We start from the raw sequence: 20,523 nt of genomic DNA on the forward strand, positions 1-20,523 counted from the left end.
CAAGGTAAGTAAGTGGCTCTTTTTTGCCAGTTATGAAAATGAATTACTACACTAGTATCATAGGTTAGTCTAATGAAAGCAACTCCTTAAATTTTGAGCATCGGCGACGTTTATATTAATTTATTCAGGGTTGGTAGAAGCGCCTCTTGCCACAAACCTGATCTCAGATCAGTGTGAGACGCCCTGCAGTATCAGCAGAAATGCTGCTCTAATCTAAAATTTGGTTCACGTGGGCCATGCAAAAGAAAATTCCACCGATTGCAGTAACAAAGCTTCGCCACTAGGGGTCAAACCAAGTGAGTATAACTTCATGTTTTTCCAGCGTTCATCTGAAAGTGGAGTTTAAGCGTGTCGCCAGCTACTAGACTGTTGTGCTATCCCAGTGCTCATAGTCTCCCAGGTAGTGTTTTCCATGATCAACACCTGATACACCAAAACCTGATACAGCTGGCAGGAAACCCTTCTCACCAAGGGCTTGCATGCATGACCTGCGCCTACTGTGCCACAACCCGCTTTCGTGCTTCAACCTCGAGCATTCGCTCGTGGTTTTATTCAGAATTGCACGGCATTGATTACCATGTGCTGAATAATGCGCTTTGAAGTGCACGAGAAGAACAGTGCAGCCAGTGACGCACAGAAGGGGGCATCGCCTGCGTGCTATTTCCGTGTCAGAACATCAGCTCTGGAAAAGAGCCCACCCCCCACCCCTCTGGACGGTGCAACAACTGCCATTAGAGTACTGCTAAAACATTTCCTCTGGAAAATAGCCTTGAATAATTTGCTTGACATTTTATTTATGATGGTTTGGAAGCTCAGCCTCTGCTGTGACAGAGCAATCTGGATTATTTTTTCGTGTTGAACTCGCCAACCTCTCTTGTGCCATTGCATCGCTACACTGTGCAAAAAGGTGGAACTGTTTGATGTTTTGAATGTGCGACACTGCCATCAAACAATGTTGACTGACACCCTTATCCAGTAATTACAGCTTTATTAGGTGACCCTGAGCCCTGGGGTTTGTGTAGCCTATATGATGTGCTATTGGGTTGTATTAAAACAACCCACAGAACCTACAGCTACACCGCTGACTGGGGGCCTTCAGGGATTTTGACTCATTTTGGAGAAATAAACATTGCGTTTCTGGTGAAAATGTCATTCAGATTTGACCACTTCCTGTTTCAGAAGTGTACATTAAAATGTTTTAAATGTTCATAATAAAATGTATTCATTTAATCCTTTGTCCAGATCTCCTCATAGATAGTTGCTCACATTCCTGGACAAAGAATAAACTATCTCGGGTCGAGGCTTCAATATTGTCGCCCACCACTGGCGTAATTTGTAATCCCTGCAGTATTAATGAATGTAATATGCATTTTTAATACTGTGTAAACCTACTTTAAATAACTTTATCAATTGATTGTTCAGTTAGCCTTTGTGGATCGCAAGGGAACACTGGGTGGATAATTCACGCATAAGAGGAACCAAGTAAAGTGGTAAAAAAAAAAAAAAAAATTCACATTAGTTAGCAAAATCCGGTGCTCTGCTAAAAGCGTCTCCGGCATGACGCTGGATCCGGAGGGACAATCCGTGGCTCATTGCTTCACCTACTGGACTAGTACAGAAGGTTGCTGGTTCAAGTCCCACCACTGCCAAGGTGTCACTGTTGGCTCCCTGAAGACCCTTAACTCTCAAGTTGCACTCAGTCATAACTGTAAGTCGCTTTGGATAAAAGTGTCAGCTAAATACCATATATATATATATATATATATATATAAAACATCCCAGCTGGTCTGGAGAACAGAGCCCACTGTCCCCGCTGAAGAACACGGACCAGTATTGTGCGCTGCGTTTTAGACCTAAGCACGTGAGGAAAAGAATAGAAGGACTTAAATGAGCATGCGGGTCATTCTGGAGGCGCACGCGGTTCCGGTGCGGCTGCACGAAACGAAAACACTCAGAAAACCGGAACGACACAGCAGACAAGCTTCCGACACCTTCTCGTTTTAGCCCCGCCCTTCTTCAAGCTTATTGGTCAATTCAGTGGCAAAACAGTTCGACGTCCGTCTAACGGCGCGTTTCAATTGGCTCAGAGCGCGTCACTCTTAAATGAGTCAAGGTTTCTTGCACAGCGCTGCCGTGTTTAGGTGAGTGGTGGGGATGGGGACAAACGCTTATTTTAGGAATAACAACACCTTGGACTTGCACTGTGTTATTCTGCTTCTCTCTGCATTAAGATTTCAACGCACTGCTAACTATGCAGGGACGTTGTTCATTCCAGACTCGCAAGCCTACGAGACCCTCTGGTTGTATACGTGGTGATGTACACAAGTGAGCTGGTTATTGTAGTTTAATGTCCCTGAATCACACGCGTTACTCCGGACACTGCCCGACATGGCCGTGTGATTATTTCCTATCCGTTCAGTGCTTCTGCCACGTTATTTGGGTTAGTGGGTGAGGGACAACCTTGCTCAGGAGGTTGGTGTTTTATTGACATACATTGCCTCCTTCATTATGAGATCCACTAATATTATACCTTAATTATACGTGAGAGCCGGAGAGCCACACCACAGTGGTCTTGTTGATTCCTTATTATATAGAAATAGAAATACGCCTGGTTGTTTATGGATGTCTCTCGGTCATCATTTTAAAATACACGTTTCTGATACAAAAAAACAGATAATCAAGTTAGTGTCAGTGCGTCTGAGCTGAAGTAAGAACAGTGTTAAGAGAATAACAGTCCTGAGTGTGCACGGACCCAGAGCCCATTTTAGTGGCAGTGACTCCAGTGCATGTTATATCACCACGTCTGACGGGCTTTATTCACGCTGTTTTCAGTGTCCAGCCTAGCTGTGTCTTCCTGCCCCTTGGTGTAGACCCACCACCCCCTGAATGCTCCAGGTTTTGCCCCAGCTGAACAGAGCAGTGTGGCGGATTCGCTGTTTGGGAGCTCACATCACCAGCATGGCCCAGAATGGCAGCGTCTCTTTTGCGGAGGCAGGAGGAACAGCCACAGCTGCAATCCTCGTCATCGGCGACGAGATCCTCAAGGTGAGGAGGTGGCACACACCAATCAGCTGTTTGATACGTTATATGTTGATCTACTCAATCCGGTGTCTAGGAGTCTGGTGTCATGGCCCAGGGGCCAAGTGATGGAGATTAAATCCTGGCCTGTGTTCAGCTTTGGGGACCATGTATGAGTATCAAGGATATGGAGGGTCATGGCAACGTCGTCATAAATAAATGAGAGCTGTGAAATGTATATCGAGTGCTAAATGTGGGCGCAGTTATAAACATGCTGTAAACGTGCTGTAAACGTGAGCCCAGCTATTCCTCACTGTGTTGTGCGTGTCAGGGTCACACCGTGGACACCAACAGTGCCTACTTGTGCCGCGGCCTGCGGAAGCTGGGAGTCACTGTGCAGCGCGTCACCGTGGTGCCGGACGTCCGGGAAGTCATCGCCGATGAAGTGGCACGGCTCTCTCGCACTGTCACCCACCTCATCACGTCGGGAGGCATCGGTCCTACGCATGATGACGTGACCTTCGAGGCGGTTGCCATGGCGTTCGGCGAGGGCCTGAGCGCCCACCCGGACCTCACACGCTTGCTGGAGGAGCACCTCGGCCCCGCGGGCCCTGCAGGCAGCGCCGCCAAGTTGGCAGTGATTCCCACCTCCGCCCGCCTGCACTACGGCGCCGACCCGCGCACGGGCCGCCCGCTGCGCTACCCGCTCGTCAGCGTGCGTAATGTCTACATCTTCCCCGGGGTGCCCTCGCTGTTGGAGCGGGCCTTCGACGGGCTGATGCACCTGTTTGACACGGGCACCGCCTTCCACACGCGGCAGGTGTTCGTGGACGCGGACGAGGCGGAGATCGCGCCCGTGCTCGGCCGGCTACAGGCGCGCTGGGGCCGGCGTGTGGCCCTGGGCTCCTACCCAGACTGGCTGAGCAACTACCACCGCGTGAGGCTGGTGCTGGACTCCGACAGCGCAGAGAAGGTGGAGAGGGCGCGGGCAGAACTGGAGGAGGAGCTGCCCAGGGGCAGCGTGGTGCATCTCGTCACTGACCCCGTAGCTGTGGCCCCTCAGGACGTCTACACGCTCTCGTGCAGCGGTGAGACCAAGCGAACGCAGCGAAGAATACCCAGACAAAAGTCTATTAGCACACGCTCTTATCCACAGTGACTTATACATATATGCTAATAAATATATATACTGATACACATATAATAAATAAACTAAAAAATTAATATACTAATATATACTTTTATATATATATATATATATATATATATATATATATATATATATATATATATATATTGAGAAACATACTGATATATATATATATATATATATATATATATATATATATATACACACTGATAAACATATACTAATAGATACATATACTTATATATATATATATGTATGTATGTAGAAATATAAATACTGGGGTGGTAAACACCTGTTCTTTTCTTCTCTGGTCTTCTTTGGTCTTTTATTATCTTTTTACTTCAAATGTCAGTTTGTATAGACTGAAGTGGCTCAGTGTTTGACTCAGATACAGACTCAAATGTTCACTTATAATCTTTAACACTTACTTGCTGCAGCAGTCCTGAACCGAAACGTAGGAGTGTTTATGGCTCATTATTGTAACCCGAGAGATCAGCGCTTGACAAACGCCGGCAGGGGACCAACCGTAGCTTCTGTGTGGTGCAGGGTCAGCGCTGGGCGAGAAGGTGTCGGCGGCCCTGCGAACCATCGAGGCGGCAGTGGAGCGGTACTCAGCGTCCAGGATCTGTGTGGGCTTCAACGGAGGCAAAGACTGCACAGCCCTGCTGCACCTGTACTACGCTGCCCTCAGACGGTGAGGGGCAGATGTTCCCCCTCTCTGTGGAGGGATCGGTAACTCCCACAATGCCGAGTAATGGTGGAACAGCGTAAGAGTACCGTTAGTTACAGCGTAATCTTCTGATTAAGGTGTGACCAACATTGACCAACACTGTAGTTCTGCTCAGTGCTTTTAACCTTCACTTCTGTTGTCATAGTTTCTCAGTTTGTTAGCTAACGTCCACACACACACACACCCTGTAACTGCTATCTTGACGGCTCGCTGTGGATATGATGAGCTCATGAGACACATACGGACGGCTCTGCGACTCTCATGTCGTGTGCTCTAACACAGACGAGTCTATTCCTCACAATTAGACCACGGGGCGAGCAGAGCAACACCACGCTGCTCCTCCAGCTGATCTTACTTTCGGGACAGTCAGCAGGAAGTTGTTTTGGAGGGAGATTAGGATGCGGGCGCTGCAGGGAACAGCGGGGTAATCCATTTAGCCTCAGGGTGAAGTCCACAGTGCAGAGCAGGATACTCATCTGAGGAACTGCCTGTGAAGCCTAACAACAGTTTGTTCCTCGTTTTCTCAGGCTGGAGAAAGAGGAGATGTTTACGCTCACATAACGTCACGTATCGTATGGATGTTTACGCAGGAACGTCCAGAGCGCCTGCATTCTCCTGCTTCCTCTCTTGTTTGGTCGTCTTTAGGCATGTTAACGTAGGTCCTGTCATTAGTCCAAATGCTTTGGGGCCTTCTGCAGATTTAAGCCGCTATCGTCAATGCCAACGCCTGAGGCCTGACGCGTCCGCGGTGTCTGACTCATTTGCGTCTGGTCTCGGGTAAACTGGGATGTTGTGTATGCTAAATGCTACAGACCCACCGCCTAAAGAGGCTGAGCACACAGGCTCCAATTTGGCCGCACTTGTGCATATCGGGCCGCGGTTCCGGGACTAAACAGCTGCGAGGGTCGTTTCCATGACGAATGAAACCCCTCCAGGTGCCTTTGATTGTCACGGGGAAGAGCGGTTCTACACGGAGCACGTCCGGAATGGCTCCTGTCAGAGATGGCCTAGAAGAGGCCCTTGTGGCCTTATTTTATTTGAAATATGCGCAGCTCAGGACATGTGTGTGTGGAAGGCCTGGCGTGAGCCCGACGTCCTGGGTCAGTGGTGGCCCGGCGCGTCACACTAACGGAACATTCGTTTGAGGGACAGCCAGGACAGCTGTGCTGAGGCCATCCTCCGTTTCAGGCGCCATCCGGACGGCGAGGAGCGAGTGAAAGCTCTTTACATCCGCATCCTGTCGCCGTTCCCTGAGGTGGAGAGATTCCTACAGGACACCATAAAAAGGTAATGACCAGCCACTGCAAACTAAACTAACAACCTCACACTCATGCTTACTGCTGGTATTATTATTTAAAAATAGTTTTTAAAAATGTTAACAGTAGAAATGACCATTTGTTTACTGCATGAGAACTGCAGGGTTTTCCTTTGATGCTTTTTCATTTTCTTCTTTGGACCTGTCAACTGGCATGTTTCACCGTGTGTGTGTGTGTGTGTGCGTGCACGTGCGTGTGCGTGTGTGCGTTCCTGTAGGTATGATCTGGACCTGATCTCCGTGGAGGGCAGCATTCGGCAGGCGCTGTCGGAGGTCCAGGAGAGAAGACCTGAACTCTCTGCCGTCCTCATGGGGACCAGACGCACTGACCCCTACTCCTGCACCCTCACTGCACTCTGCCCCACCGACCCTGGCTGGCCCGACTACATGAGAGTCAACCCTTTACTGGTGATCTCTCTAACACACACACGCAGGCACACGCATGCACACACACAGACATTTACTAGGTATTATTTATTGTTATTTATTTAGTGTTTGTGTTTAGTGAGTTTATCTATCTATCTATCTATCTATCTATCTATCTATCTATCTATCTATCTATCTATCTATCTAGCTTTATTAATCAAAGTCAGACTGGTCAGGACACACTAAGGACTCGACATGCTAACTGTAGTTACACTAGAGACAGTTATATTCACAGAGGTGATGGTAATTACAATAAGGACCTTGAACTATCCAGGATAGGGTGGAGGGGCTGTGTTGGTACGCTCACAGTAGATATCAGACTACAGAAGTGTCAGTAGCTGTGTAGATTGAGACTGATGATGGAGGGATTGCCTGATTGGATAACGATTCCTGTCATCGTTACTTTCACCTGGACGCTCCCTCAGATAACAAGCGTGTCCGCCAGCAGTAGATCACATAAAGGGCTCGTGGACGTGCTGTGCTCTCACTGTGGGATGGCTGCGTTTACGACGAGGACGAGGTCTACGTGCCATTGGTGTGAGGCGATATTCCGAGCCCCTGCGGTCTCGGAATGCAGCACGGAATATGGAGGGTTTGGTTTAGTCAGACTTCAGTCTGATACTGTGCTGTGACTGTTTACATGTGAAAGGCCACGTGAATGTGACACCACACACACACACACACACACACACACACACACACACGCGCGCGCGCGCGCGCGGGCACACACACACGCGCGCGCGCGGGCACACACACACACACACACACACACACACACAGACACGCGCACACACACACGCGCGCGCGCGGGCACACACACACACACACACACACACACACACACACACAGACACACGCGCACACACACTCACGCACATACACACGGACACGCGCGCGCGTGCGTGCACACACACACTAACGCACAAACACACACACACACACGCGTACACACACACTACAAATGGCTAAAGTTTTTAAGCAGCAGTGCAGAGAATAAGTGTTCAGTCCTCATCACTCACAGGTGGATATGAAGTGGCATCTTAAAAATGGTGAGTAATGATGATGGTGTCCGCGATCAAAGAGCAACTCAATCGTCTTAATCAATGTCACTTCTGTAAGAGAAACAGCAGGCGATATCGTGTGCCACTACGAAGCCCTCGTACTTCACTTTTTGAACTTTACGGTATCGATGGCTGCATCTGAAAAAAGCAAAAACAAAACAAACACATCTTTCGAGGTTTTATTTCAGTTTCCTCCGAGGAATGTTTCAGGTCATGCCAAGACTGGAAACAGAGGGCACAGAAATTGGAGAAGAGACCATTACAGTGACCAAAGCATTAAAGCCGGCTGTATTGTCGTTTGGAGCCGAACCGGAAGCCGTTTGTCGATAGCATCTCTCCCTGCGCCGCCTTTCCTTGGAGGATGTTTCCTATTCTCTTCCTCTGTGTGACCTTGGAAAGAAGCTGATTGGTGCTTTGGCATCGTGTCAGGAACGGTCGATGTTTGTCTCTTTGTTTAGAAAAATGAGTTGTGTTTGTTTTGTTTTGTCTCTGTAGGACTGGACATATCATGACATCTGGTTGTTCTTGAGGACCCTGTATGTGCCTTACTGCATTCTGTATGATAAGGGGTGAGGCGTCTTTCTCCCTCTGCCATGCCCCCCACGCAGGGCGTCTCCTGTTGCCCCCCCTCTCTGCCTGTTGTTCCAGTTTGCCTTTTGTCTCTGCCAAAGGTACACCTCGCTGGGCAGCCTGGACAACACCTTCAAGAACCCGTCCCTCCAGGTGGTGGACGACAGGGGCGTGACCCGTTACCGGCCCGCCTACCAGCTGGAGAAGGAGGAAGAGGAGCGCAACTCTAGGACGTGACGGGGGAATCGTGGTCCACACGACCCCTCTGCTCAGGAGGGGAGAGGGAGAGACAGGGAGGAAGGGCAAATGTAGAGGTCAAACTTCTCAACTCCCTTTAATGATAGAGAGATAATGTGTGTGTGTGTGTGTGTGTGTGTGTGTGAGTGTGTATGTGTGTGTGTGAGTGTGTGTGTGTGTGTGTGTGTGAGTGAGTGTGTGTGTGCGACTGTCTGTGTGTGAGTAGTGTATGTGTGTGTGTGAGTGTGTGTGTGTGTGTGTGTGCGACTGTGTCTGTGTGTGAGTGAGTGTGAGTGTGTGTATGTGTGTGTGTGAGTGTGTGTATGTGTGTTTCTGTGAATCGTTTGACACTGCGTCATCCTCACTGGATGTGATTTGTATCAAAACCTTGTGTTTGTTTCCTTTTTTTGAATCATTTGTGTATGTGTGAACCAGACACTTGATCAACAGACTGAACAATAAATGAACAGAATTCTGATGTACGTCTGAGTTACAACACAGTGGACATGCACTGATTTAGGTCAGTTATTATGAAATACTTGAAGGAAGAACAAACGTTGGCATCAAAATGACATTCAAAAAAAATCATTAAATAAATTATAATTAAATAAAATTATTTAAATAAATGAATAAGAAAAAAAAAGTTAAAATAAATACATAAATTTGTTAAATTCATTAAATGAATTAATTAAAAGAACTAAATTAATTTAAAATCATTTACCTTGCCTGGCCAAAAAAAAAAGGTCACCACCTGGATTTAACTAAACAAATAGGTAAGATCCTCCCATTGGATAATTACTGTATGGTGATTATGTTTCAGCTGGCAACAAGTTATTTGACCCCCTGATGCAGTGAGTAGCTTCTCATTTGTTAAACAAACACGTCGAAAGACACATCCTGTAGTCGTGGAAAGATGTTAATCTGTTTCAGAAAGGTTAAATTATTGGCATGCATCAAGCAGAGAAAACATCTAAGGAGATTGTTAAACTACTAAAATCGGGTTAAGAACTGTCCAACGCATTACTAAGAAGTGGAAGGACAGTGGAGAAACATCATCTTCGAGGAAGGAATGTGGTCAGAAAAAATCTTGAATGATCGTGATCGGTGATCACTTAAAGGTGTGGTGAAATCAAATCGTAGAAAAACAACAGTAGAACTCAGGGCTATGTTTAATAGTGAAAGTAAGAGCATTCCCACACGCACAATGTGGAGGGAACTCAAGGGATTGGAACTAAACAGCTGTGTAGCCTTAAGAAAACCACTTGTCAGTGAGGCTAACCGGCAAAAACAGCTTCAGTTTGCTAGGGAGCATAAAGATTGGACTCTGGAGCAATGGAAGAAGGTCATGTGGTCTGATGAGTGCAGATTTACCCTGTTAAAGTGATGCAATCATCATGCCTAGTGCCTACTGTACAAGCCTGTGGGGGCAGTGCTATGATCCGAGGTTGGCGCAGTTGGTCAGGTCTAGGTTCAGCAACATTGTGTGCCCAAAGAATGAGGTCAGCTGACTACCTGAATATACTGAACGACCAGGTTATTCCATCAATGGATTTTTTCTTCCTTGATGGTATGGGCATATTCCAAGATGACAATGCCAGGATTCATCAGGCTCAAATTGTGAAAGAGTAGTTCAGGGAGCATGAGACATCATTTTCACACATGGATTGGCCACCACAGAGTCCAGACCTGAACCCCATTGAGAATCTTTGGGATGTGCTAGAGAAGACTTTGCACAGTGGTCCAAATCTCCCATCATCAGTACAAGGTCTTGGGGAAAAATGAATGCAACTCTTGACAGAAATAAATGTAGTGACATTGCAGAAGCTTGTGGAAACGATGCCACAGCGAATGCGTACCGTAATCAAAGCTAAAGGCAGTCCAACAAAATATTAGTGTGTGACCTTTTTTTTGGCCAGGCAGTGAATTTATTTTAACAAATGTATTTATTTAATTTGTTCAAAATAAATGAATTACTTAACGTGTTGTTGATTAAATCATACTTTTTCCATATATTGCAACTGTATTATATTTATATTACAATTTATATTACAAATGGCAAATGTAAGTTTTTATTTAAAAAAATACTACAAAACTATTTAAACAAAAAGGAGACTCCACTATGGCAGCTAATCCTAACAGAACCAACACAGGCTCCTTGTATACAAGGTTATAAAAAGAGCCCCAACATTGCACCTCCTGCTCGAGCGTTGAGTGACATGCAGAGCCGATGAGTTCGTGCAGTGTCCGCTTACGACCTCGCGGGTGCGGTGTAATCACGTGTTTTATATATGATTACTATAAATTACGTTTTTCTTTTGCAGGCTAGATTGAATCTGGCCATATCGACCCTCTCTCCCCGTCTGGAAATTAGTCAACGGTCTGGCAACGAGAATCGATGCAGGCAATCTAATAAAACGACTCGCTTACGGACGCCGTCCAGGGCGCGCGGTGTGTTACACCTCCAATTACCCCACGCGCCCGTCTCGGTGTCGCGCGCGCCAGCACCCAGCCTGTCATTGTGCTTATAGGCTGTGACGTTGATAATGGGAATAATAAGGACGGTTTGGCAAGTTATTACATAATCAAAGTGCTGATTTCAAAGACGCAAGTGAATCGATAAACTTTAATCCTTGCCAACATAAGCGATTTTGAATAGTTCAGGTGTGTTAAAGCATGCTTTTCCCCGCGTCTGCAGGCGCGTTGTGTGCGACTGCTTGTGTGACTGCAATTCTAAATAAATGATGTTAGTCTTTCTTCTTGTGTATGTATGACAGGGCTCGGCCATTACCAGGCAACGAGAGTGTGTGATTATATCGGCTCATGAGACAAAGACCCGTCACGAATAAATACGTTTGTGAGGAATAGAGTTTGTGTCGAACGCACGTGGAGCAGGTGTTCCTTGGCTTGGTCATCAGCGTGGGAATGAGGGCAGACCCGATCATCAAATCAACTCCGTCTCTCTGAGTTTACGTCCTGGAATAAACAGCAGAGTTCATAGTTCCTTCCTCGGCCCATGTAAATAAACCTAGAAAAAGTGCAATGGAGTTGATGGAAAGAGGGAACATTTTCAGGATTCATCTGAACTCACTGATTATCAAAAGGTCTTGGAGTTGCCAGTCCTTTTGGAATATCGTCCAAATGAATCAAAATCAGGGCCACTGAAAGAGCAGAGGACCAGCAAAGGGTTAAACAGTCATGATCAGAGAAAAAGTAAGACACGTACATTCTGTACATCCCAGTATCCACACTCTGTACAATACCAGTGTCCACACTCTGTACATCCCAGTATCCACACTCTGTACATCCCAGTGTCCACACTCTGTACATCCCAGTGTCCACACTCTGTACAATACCAGTGTCCACACTCTGTACAATACCAGTGTCCACACTCTGTACAATACCAGTGTCCACACTCTGTACAATACCAGTGTCCACACTCTGTACATCCCAGTGTCCACACTCTGTACAATACCAGTGTCCACACTCTGTACAATACCAGTGTCCACACTCTGTACATCCCAGTGTCCACACTCTGTACAATACCAGTATCCACACTCTGTACAATACCAGTATCCACACTCTGTACATCCCAGTGTCCACACTCTGTACAATACCAGTGTCCACACTCTGTACAATACCAGTGTCCACACTCTGTACAATACCAGTATCCACACTCTGTACATCCCAGTGTCCACACTCTGTACAATACCAGTGTCCACACTCTGTACAATACCAGTATCCACACTCTGTACATCCCAGTATCCACACTCTGTACAATACCAGTGTCCACACTCTGTACAATACCAGTATCCACACTCTGTACAATACCAGTGTCCACACTCTGTACATCCCAGTGTCCACACTCTGTACAATACCAGTATCCACACTCTGTACAATACCAGTATCCACACTCTGTACAATACCAGTGTCCACACTCTGTACAATACCAGTATCCACACTCTGTACAATACCAGTGTCCACACTCTGTACATCCCAGTGTCCACACTCTGTACAATACCAGTATCCACACTCTGTACAATACCAGTATCCACACTCTGTACAATACCAGTATCCACACTCTGTACAATACCAGTATCCACATTCTGTACAATACCAGTGTCCACACTCTGTACATCCCAGTGTCCACACTCTGTACAATACCAGTATCCACGCTCTGTACAATACCAGTGTCCACACTCTGTACAATACCAGTGTCCACACTCTGTACAATACCAGTATCCACACTCTGTACAATACCAGTATCCACACTCTGTACAATACCAGTGTCCACACTCTGTACAATACCAGTATCCACACTCTGTACAATACCAGTGTCCACACTCTGTACATCCCAGTGTCCACGCTCTGTACAATACCAGTGTCCACACTCTGTACAATACCAGTATCCACGCTCTGTACAATACCAGTGTCCACACTCTGTACAATACCAGTGTCCACACTCTGTACAATACCAGTGTCCACACTCTGTACAATACCAGTGTCCACACTCTGTACAATACCAGTGTCCACACTCTGTACAATACCAGTGTCCACACTCTGTACAATACCAGTATCCACACTCTGTACAATACCAGTATCCACGCTCTGTACAATACCAGTGTCCACACTCTGTACAATACCAGTGTCCACACTCTGTACAATACCAGTGTCCACGCTCTGTACAATACCAGTGTCCACACTCTGTACAATACCAGTGTCCACACTCTGTACAATACCAGTGTCCACACTCTGTACAATACCAGTATCCACACTCTGTACAATACCAGTATCCACACTCTGTACAATACCAGTGTCCACACTCTGTACAATACCAGTATCCACACTCTGTACATCCCAGTGTCCACACTCTGTACAATACCAGTGTCCACACTCTGTACAATACCAGTATCCACACTCTGTACATCCCAGTGTCCACACTCTGTACAATACCAGTGTCCACACTCTGTACAATACCAGTGTCCACACTCTGTACATCCCAGTGTCCACACTCTGTACAATACCAGTGTCCACACTCTGTACAATACCAGTATCCACACTCTGTACAATACCAGTGTCCACACTCTGTACAATACCAGTGTCCACACTCTGTACAATACCAGTATCCACACTCTGTACAATACCAGTATCCACGCTCTGTACAATACCAGTGTCCACACTCTGTACAATACCAGTGTCCACACTCTGTACAATACCAGTGTCCACACTCTGTACAATACCAGTGTCCACACTCTGTACAATACCAGTATCCACACTCTGTACAATACCAGTATCCACGCTCTGTACAATACCAGTGTCCACACTCTGTACAATACCAGTGTCCACACTCTGTACAATACCAGTGTCCACGCTCTGTACAATACCAGTGTCCACACTCTGTACAATACCAGTGTCCACGCTCTGTACAATACCAGTGTCCACACTCTGTACAATACCAGTGTCCACGCTCTGTACAATACCAGTGTCCACGCTCTGTACAATACCAGTGTCCACACTCTGTACATCCCAGTATCCACACTCTGTACATCCCAGTATCCACACTCTGAACAATACCAGTGTCCACACTCTGTACATCCCAGTATCCACACTCTGTACAATACCAGTGTCCACACTCTGTACAATACCAGTGTCCACACTCTGTACATCCCAGTGTCCACGCTCTGTACATCCCAGTGTCCACGCTCTGTACAATACCAGTGTCCACGCTCTGTACAATACCAGTATCCACACTCTGTACAATACCAGTATCCACACTCTGTACAATACCAGTATCCACACTCTGTACAATACCAGTGTCCACACTCTGTACAATACCAGTGTCCACACTCTGTACATCCCAGTGTCCACGCTCTGTACAATACCAGTGTCCACACTCTGTACAATACCAGTATCCACACTCTGTACAATACCAGTATCCACACTCTGTACAATACCAGTGTCCACACTCTGTACAATACCAGTGTCCACACTCTGTACAATACCAGTGTCCACACTCTGTACATCCCAGTGTCCACGCTCTGTACAATACCAGTGTCCACGCTCTGTACAATACCAGTATCCACACTCTGTACAATACCAGTGTCCACACTCTGTACATCCCAGTGTCCACGCTCTGTACATCCCAGTGTCCACGCTCTGTACAATACCAGTGTCCACGCTCTGTACAATACCAGTATCCACACTCTGTACAATACCAGTATCCACACTCTGTACAATACCAGTGTCCACACTCTGTACAATACCAGTGTCCACACTCTGTACATCCCAGTGTCCACGCTCTGTACAATACCAGTGTCCACGCTCTGTACAATACCAGTATCCACACTCTGTACAATACCAGTGTCCACACTCTGTACAATACCAGTGTCCACACTCTGTACAATACCAGTGTCCACACTCTGTACATCCCAGTGTCCACGCTCTGTACAATACCAGTGTCCACGCTCTGTACAATACCAGTGTCCACACTCTGTACAATCCACACATCCCAGCGTACACATTCTGTACATTTCAATTCAAAGACTCTTGAGTTGCCCGTGTGAATTTCAAGGGGATTAAACTGCTCCTACGCAAGGGGGGCATTTCTCATCTGGGGGTTTTCACTGTTAGCTAAAGTTGGTATCTCAGGTGGTTGAATTCTGACTAATGGAAGATGAAAAGAATTGATGTTTATTTTAAACGTATATTAATGTATGCTTATATAAACCCAGTTAAACTGGTTCACTAGCTGTAGTTTCAGAAGTACCTGCTTGCACAAATCATTAAGGATGTTTGTCTGAAATGTTCTAATTTTATGACTATACCAAGGACTATACAATTCCTATTTGCTACAGGAGTAAGTAGTGGGCAGTGAATACTGTGATATACACATTTATAAAGCACTATAGAAGATGTTATGAATATATTATATCTACATTCTTCATGTATGCCATTATCAGATTTGTTAAGAACACTGAAGGTGTAAGGCTTGGTGCCAGGCCGAGGCCTCCCTCTTGTGAAAATTGGCCAGAGGGGGCCTTGGCCTAGCACCAAGCACGGAGATCCTGAGGGAAAACAAAGGACACGGCGCGAGGAAAAGGCCTCGAGGGAAGCGAGCCGGTGTCAGGAACAGGCTGAGGGCTTGTGCACACCGAGTGTGCAGCTCCCTTACCTAGCATCCTGCTAGCCAACGTCCAGTCTCTGGACAACAAGCTAGACGACCTCCGGGCCAGGATAAAGTTCCAAAGGGACATTCGTGACTGCAATCTCCTCTGCTTCACCGAGTCATGGCTGAACCCAGCGGTACCAAACCACGTTATCCAGCCGGCCGAGTTCCTCTCGGTTCACCACATGGACGGCAGATTCGGGGAAGTCGAGAGGTGGTGGAGTGTGTGTGATGGTAAACAACAGATGGTGCAACAATGCCAATGTTGTTACTCTTGCCCACTCCTGCTCACCCAACCTGGAGCTGCTCGCCCTCAAGCTTCGTCCTTTCTACCTTCCCCAGGAGTTCTTCCGTCGTCATCAACACCGTGTACATCCCACCTCAGGCCAACATGGACACTGCACTGTGTGAACTTCAGCAGGTTCTCACACAGTTTCAGGCACAACACCGGGACACTGCACTTATTGTGGTTGGGGATTTCAACAGCACTAACCTCAAGCGTGCAGTGCCCAACCTTTACCAGCACATAACCTTCCCCACCAGGGGAAAGAGGACACTAGACCACTGCTACACCCCATACAAGGACAGCTACAAGGCACAAGCTCATCCACCGTTTGGTAAGTCGGACCACGCCGCCATCTTCCTCCTACCAAAATATAAACAATGGCTGAAAGGGGAAGCTCCGGTTCAGAGGGAGGTCGCGCGCTGGACAGACCAATTGGTGGCCGCTCTGCAGGATGCTCTGGATGACGCAGAATGGGACATGTTCCGGCGCAGCACTGATGATGTCAGCGAGTTTACGGAGGCAGTAGTGGGGTTTATTGGGAAACTGGTGGACGACACGATTCCAAGAACCACCATCAAGAAGTTTCCCAACCAGAAGCCCTGGGTGGACAGAACCATCCGCGAGGCTCTGAACTCTCGCACTGCTGCCTACAATGCGGGAATCATCAGTGGGAACATGGACGAGTACAAGTCTGGAGCATACGGAGTGCGAAGGAGGCGAAGCGGCACTACGGGAAGAAACTAGAGATACAGTTCCAGCAGAGTGGCACTAGATCCCTGTGGCAGGGACTACGGAGGATCACGGACAACAGAAGCCCACCCTCCAGACTGATGAGTGCGAAAGAGTCTCTGGCGAACGAGCTGAATACATTCTTCACTCGCTTCGAGGCTACATCTAGCAGCGCTAATGCTAACAGCGCTAATGCTAGCAGCGCCAATGCTAACGGCGCTAGTGCTAACAGCACTAATGCTAGCAGCGCTAGTCCAAATGGCACATGCGCGGGGCCCACCATAGAACAGCGCCTTCTCATCATCACAGAGAGTGACGTGAGGAGAGTGTTTAAAAGGGTGAATACCAGGAAGGTGATGGGACCAGACGGTATCTGCTGGAGGGTCCTCAAAGCCTGCGCAGATCAGCTAGATGTATTCACCGACATCTTCAATCTCTCCCTGACGCTCAGTATCGTCCCGTCCAGCTTCAAGCGGTCCACCATCGTCCCCGTCCCGAAGAAACCTCGACCCTCCCACCTCAATGACTACCGCCCTGTCGCCCTCACATCAGTCATGATGAAGTGCTTTGAAAAGCTAGTCAGAGACTTCATCACATCTTCACTGCCAGCCTCCATAGACCCACTGCAGTTTGCATACCGCCACATCTGCTCCACAGTACACTGACTCACCTGGACAAAGGGAGGGGAAATTATGTTAAAATGCTGTTCGTCGACTACAGTTCAGCATTCAACACTATCATCCCCTCCCTACTCACTACTAAGTTGGAGGATCTAGGACTGCATACATCCCTGTGCGACTGGATCTCCAACTTCCTAACAGACAGACCACAATCAGTACGGGTGGGCAACTGCGTCTCATCCACCCTCACCCTCAGCACTGGAGCTCCTCAGGGTTGTGTCCTAAGTCCACTGCTCTACTCACTGCACACCTACGACTGCACAGCCACTTCCAGCTCCACCATCATTGTCAAGTTTGCTGACGACACCGTTGTCATGGGTCTGATCTCGGACAACGATGAGAGGGCCTACCTTTAGGAGATTAAACACCTGGAAAACTGGTGCCAGGAAAATAATCTCCTCCTAAACGTCAGTAAGACAAAGGAGCTGATCGTGGATTGCAGCAAGAAGCAGGAGCGGCACTACCAACCTGTGAGGATCAGTGGAACCACGGTGGAGAGAGTAGATAGTTTCAGGTACCTTGGTGTTCACATCTCGCAGGACCTGTCCTGGTCCCGCCATACCAACTCCCTGGCAAAGAAGGCTCGTCAACGTCTTTACCACCTCAGACGCCTAAGAGACTTCAGACTGCCCTCCAAGGTACTGCAGAACTTCTACACCTGCACTATCGAGAGCATCCTCACGGGGAACATCACAGTCTGGTTTGGGAATAGCACCAAGCAGGACAGACAAGCACTCCAAAGGGTAGTGCGTTCAGCAGAGCGCATCACTCACACGGAACTTCCTGACCTGCAGACCATCTACTACAAGTGGTGCCAGACCAAGGCCAGGAGGATTGAGAAGGACCCCACCCATCCCAACAATAGACTCTTCTCTCTGTTGAGGTCAGGGAGGCGCTTTCGCTCCCTGAAGACCAAGACAGAGAGGCTGAAAAGGAGCTTCTTCCCACAGGCCATTTGGGCCCTGAATCAGGGAAACTGATAAACTGTGGGGACCACCACCACCATGTAACATAACTGTGTGTGTGTGTGTGTAATATATATATACACACACACAATTACCTTGTAACATAAAAACCTTGTGTACATTGTGTACATATATATATACACAACCATATACATTGTACATTGTGTATATAAACATAATATACATATTGTACATACATTGTTAATATATTTTGTACATATATAGAATATATTTCTCTATGCACCCCTGTTTTCTTTTTTTGGACAGAGCACTCTCCACCATTTCACTGCGAGTTATACTGTGTATGACTGTGTATGTGACAAATAAACCAAACTTGAAACTTGAAACTTGACCGTTATCCCCGGGGGCCAAGTTGTAGCGCCAATCCAGTCGGGGGTTGAGAAGGCAGTATGTCAGGCTCTCCTTGCTGAACCCGACCCAGGTGGAGGCCCGCCGGGACGGCTGTAAGTCCCTAAGACAGTTAGAGCTCAGGTGCTCGAGTGGAGACATGCATCCCCCTTTTCTACACACCCAGGAGTCACACGGACGCTTGAGTTTATCCTTCGGCGGTTTTGGTGGCCCCGCATGGAACCCAACATCCGAGCGTTTGTCAACTCCTGTTCCACCTGCGCTCAGCGTAAGGATCCCCGGACAAGGCCCGCTGGTCTGTTGCACCTACTGGCTGTGCCTTTGCACCCTTGGTCTCACCTATTGCTTGACTATTACAGGACTGGCCCCATCAAGGGGCAATACGCTGATTTTGGTGGTCGTGGACAGGTTCTCCAAGGCTGGCCACTTCTTTGCACTGTCTAAACTGCCATCGGTGAAGGAGACGGCTAAGTTATTGCTTACCCAGGTGGTCCGTCTTCATTGGCTGCCTAGCAACATCGTGTCAGACCGTGGGCCTCAATTCACCAGGCGGTTCTGGTGGGCCTTCTATTGGTTGTTGGGGACGGAAGCTACCTTGTCCTCTAGACATACATTATATCCATGGATACACATAATCAAAAAAGAGCATATTTTATAAAAGTTCACTGAAACAGTTCCAGAAGGAAGTTTCTTTTGTCCAAGTAATTTAAATACAGGCATTAATGGAGTTTGATCCTTGTTATTGACTGTATCATTAAACACACAAACACACAGAAGTTATATCATCCTGAACTTATTTTAAAATTGTGATTTTTCAGAGGTTCCACCATCAGTAACAATGTCACAACCAGAAAAATCGCAGTATTAAGGACACAAAGAAGTTTCCCCAGACGTTTTCAGATTTGATGAAAACACTCAACAGTCTTGAGGCTGAAATTGTCTTTCTACAAGAGACACATGTTGGACCAGAGCATTATCAAATGTTGGAGAATGTTGAAAATGGGCAGAGAGTCGACTTCTCAGTATACGACCCTCGAAGCAAAGGAGTTGCCATACTAACAAGACAAGGTGTGCCCTTTGAGTACACATGCCACAGGGAGGACTACAGCGGAGGCTGCCTTGTCCTCTTCTGTCACCTATATGGCGAACTGCACACTCTCGTTAATGTGTACAATCATAATGAAGACAGAAAAGTTCTGTATAGACTGAAGGACTATTTAAAAGAAACAGCTGAAGGTGTGCTGGTTGTTGGAGGAGCTTTCAACACAGTTTTGGATCATGACTTTGATTGAAGAGGTTTGGCTGTTCATGCAGAGTATACATCAATAAGACGTAGTTTGGAAGACTTCATCGGCTCTCTAAGTCTCCAAGACACCTGGTTTCCATTTGCACCCTATAGAGACAGACTATACGCGATCTTACTCCAGATTAGACATGTTTTTCATGTCAGAGGATACAATACCACGAGTGTGTAGTTGTGACATCAACAGAATAGAAAGCAATGGAAGTGAACAAAAGAAAACCTCTGCTCACGATCCACTTGTCCTGACACTTCAAGTTCAGGAGCAGGTTGGAAGGAAAATCTCCAAAGTTGCCAAGATGCTGAAGAAATACAGAAACAACGATAAAGATCCAGACAGAAGATTAGAGAAGATTAGTGGTGCAGAAATATTAAATGCCATCAAGTCACTGACTGACTCAGGAGAACAAAGACCTGATGGTATAGCAGTGAAAACTTACAAAGAGCATTGATGTTCATTAACAGAGATCTTAAAGATATACTTCAACTATTTATTAAAGACCAATCATTTAGCTTCACATTTCA

The 20,523-nt window shown here is 47.0% G+C and overlaps 1 protein-coding gene across 6 annotated transcripts; it reads left to right on the plus strand.

Annotated features, from left to right (window-relative positions):
• Positions 1–2,040: 2,040 nt before the first annotated feature.
• On the plus strand, positions 2,041–8,687 carry flad1 (flavin adenine dinucleotide synthetase 1). 6 transcript variants are annotated; one of them, XM_027030830.2, is made up of 8 exons: positions 2,091–2,141; positions 2,833–3,045; positions 3,350–4,106; positions 4,715–4,862; positions 6,087–6,185; positions 6,432–6,621; positions 8,196–8,269; positions 8,372–8,687. In XM_027030830.2, the coding sequence occupies exons 2-8, from the start codon at positions 2,887–2,889 to the stop codon at positions 8,505–8,507; spliced, it is 1,563 nt and encodes a 520-aa protein (XP_026886631.2). In that variant the 5' UTR covers positions 2,091–2,141; positions 2,833–2,886; the 3' UTR covers positions 8,508–8,687. The 6 variants fall into 6 exon arrangements, with proteins under 6 accessions (XP_035386689.1, XP_026886636.2, XP_026886631.2 ...); XM_027030832.2 differs by lacking the exon at positions 2,091–2,141 and adding an exon at positions 2,148–2,472; XM_027030833.2 differs by lacking the exon at positions 2,091–2,141 and adding an exon at positions 2,148–2,325.
• Positions 8,688–20,523: the final 11,836 nt, after the last annotated feature.

The sequence above is a fragment of the Electrophorus electricus genome, chromosome 10 (assembly GCF_013358815.1).
Source record: "Electrophorus electricus isolate fEleEle1 chromosome 10, fEleEle1.pri, whole genome shotgun sequence".
Lineage (NCBI taxonomy): Eukaryota > Metazoa > Chordata > Actinopteri > Gymnotiformes > Gymnotidae > Electrophorus > Electrophorus electricus.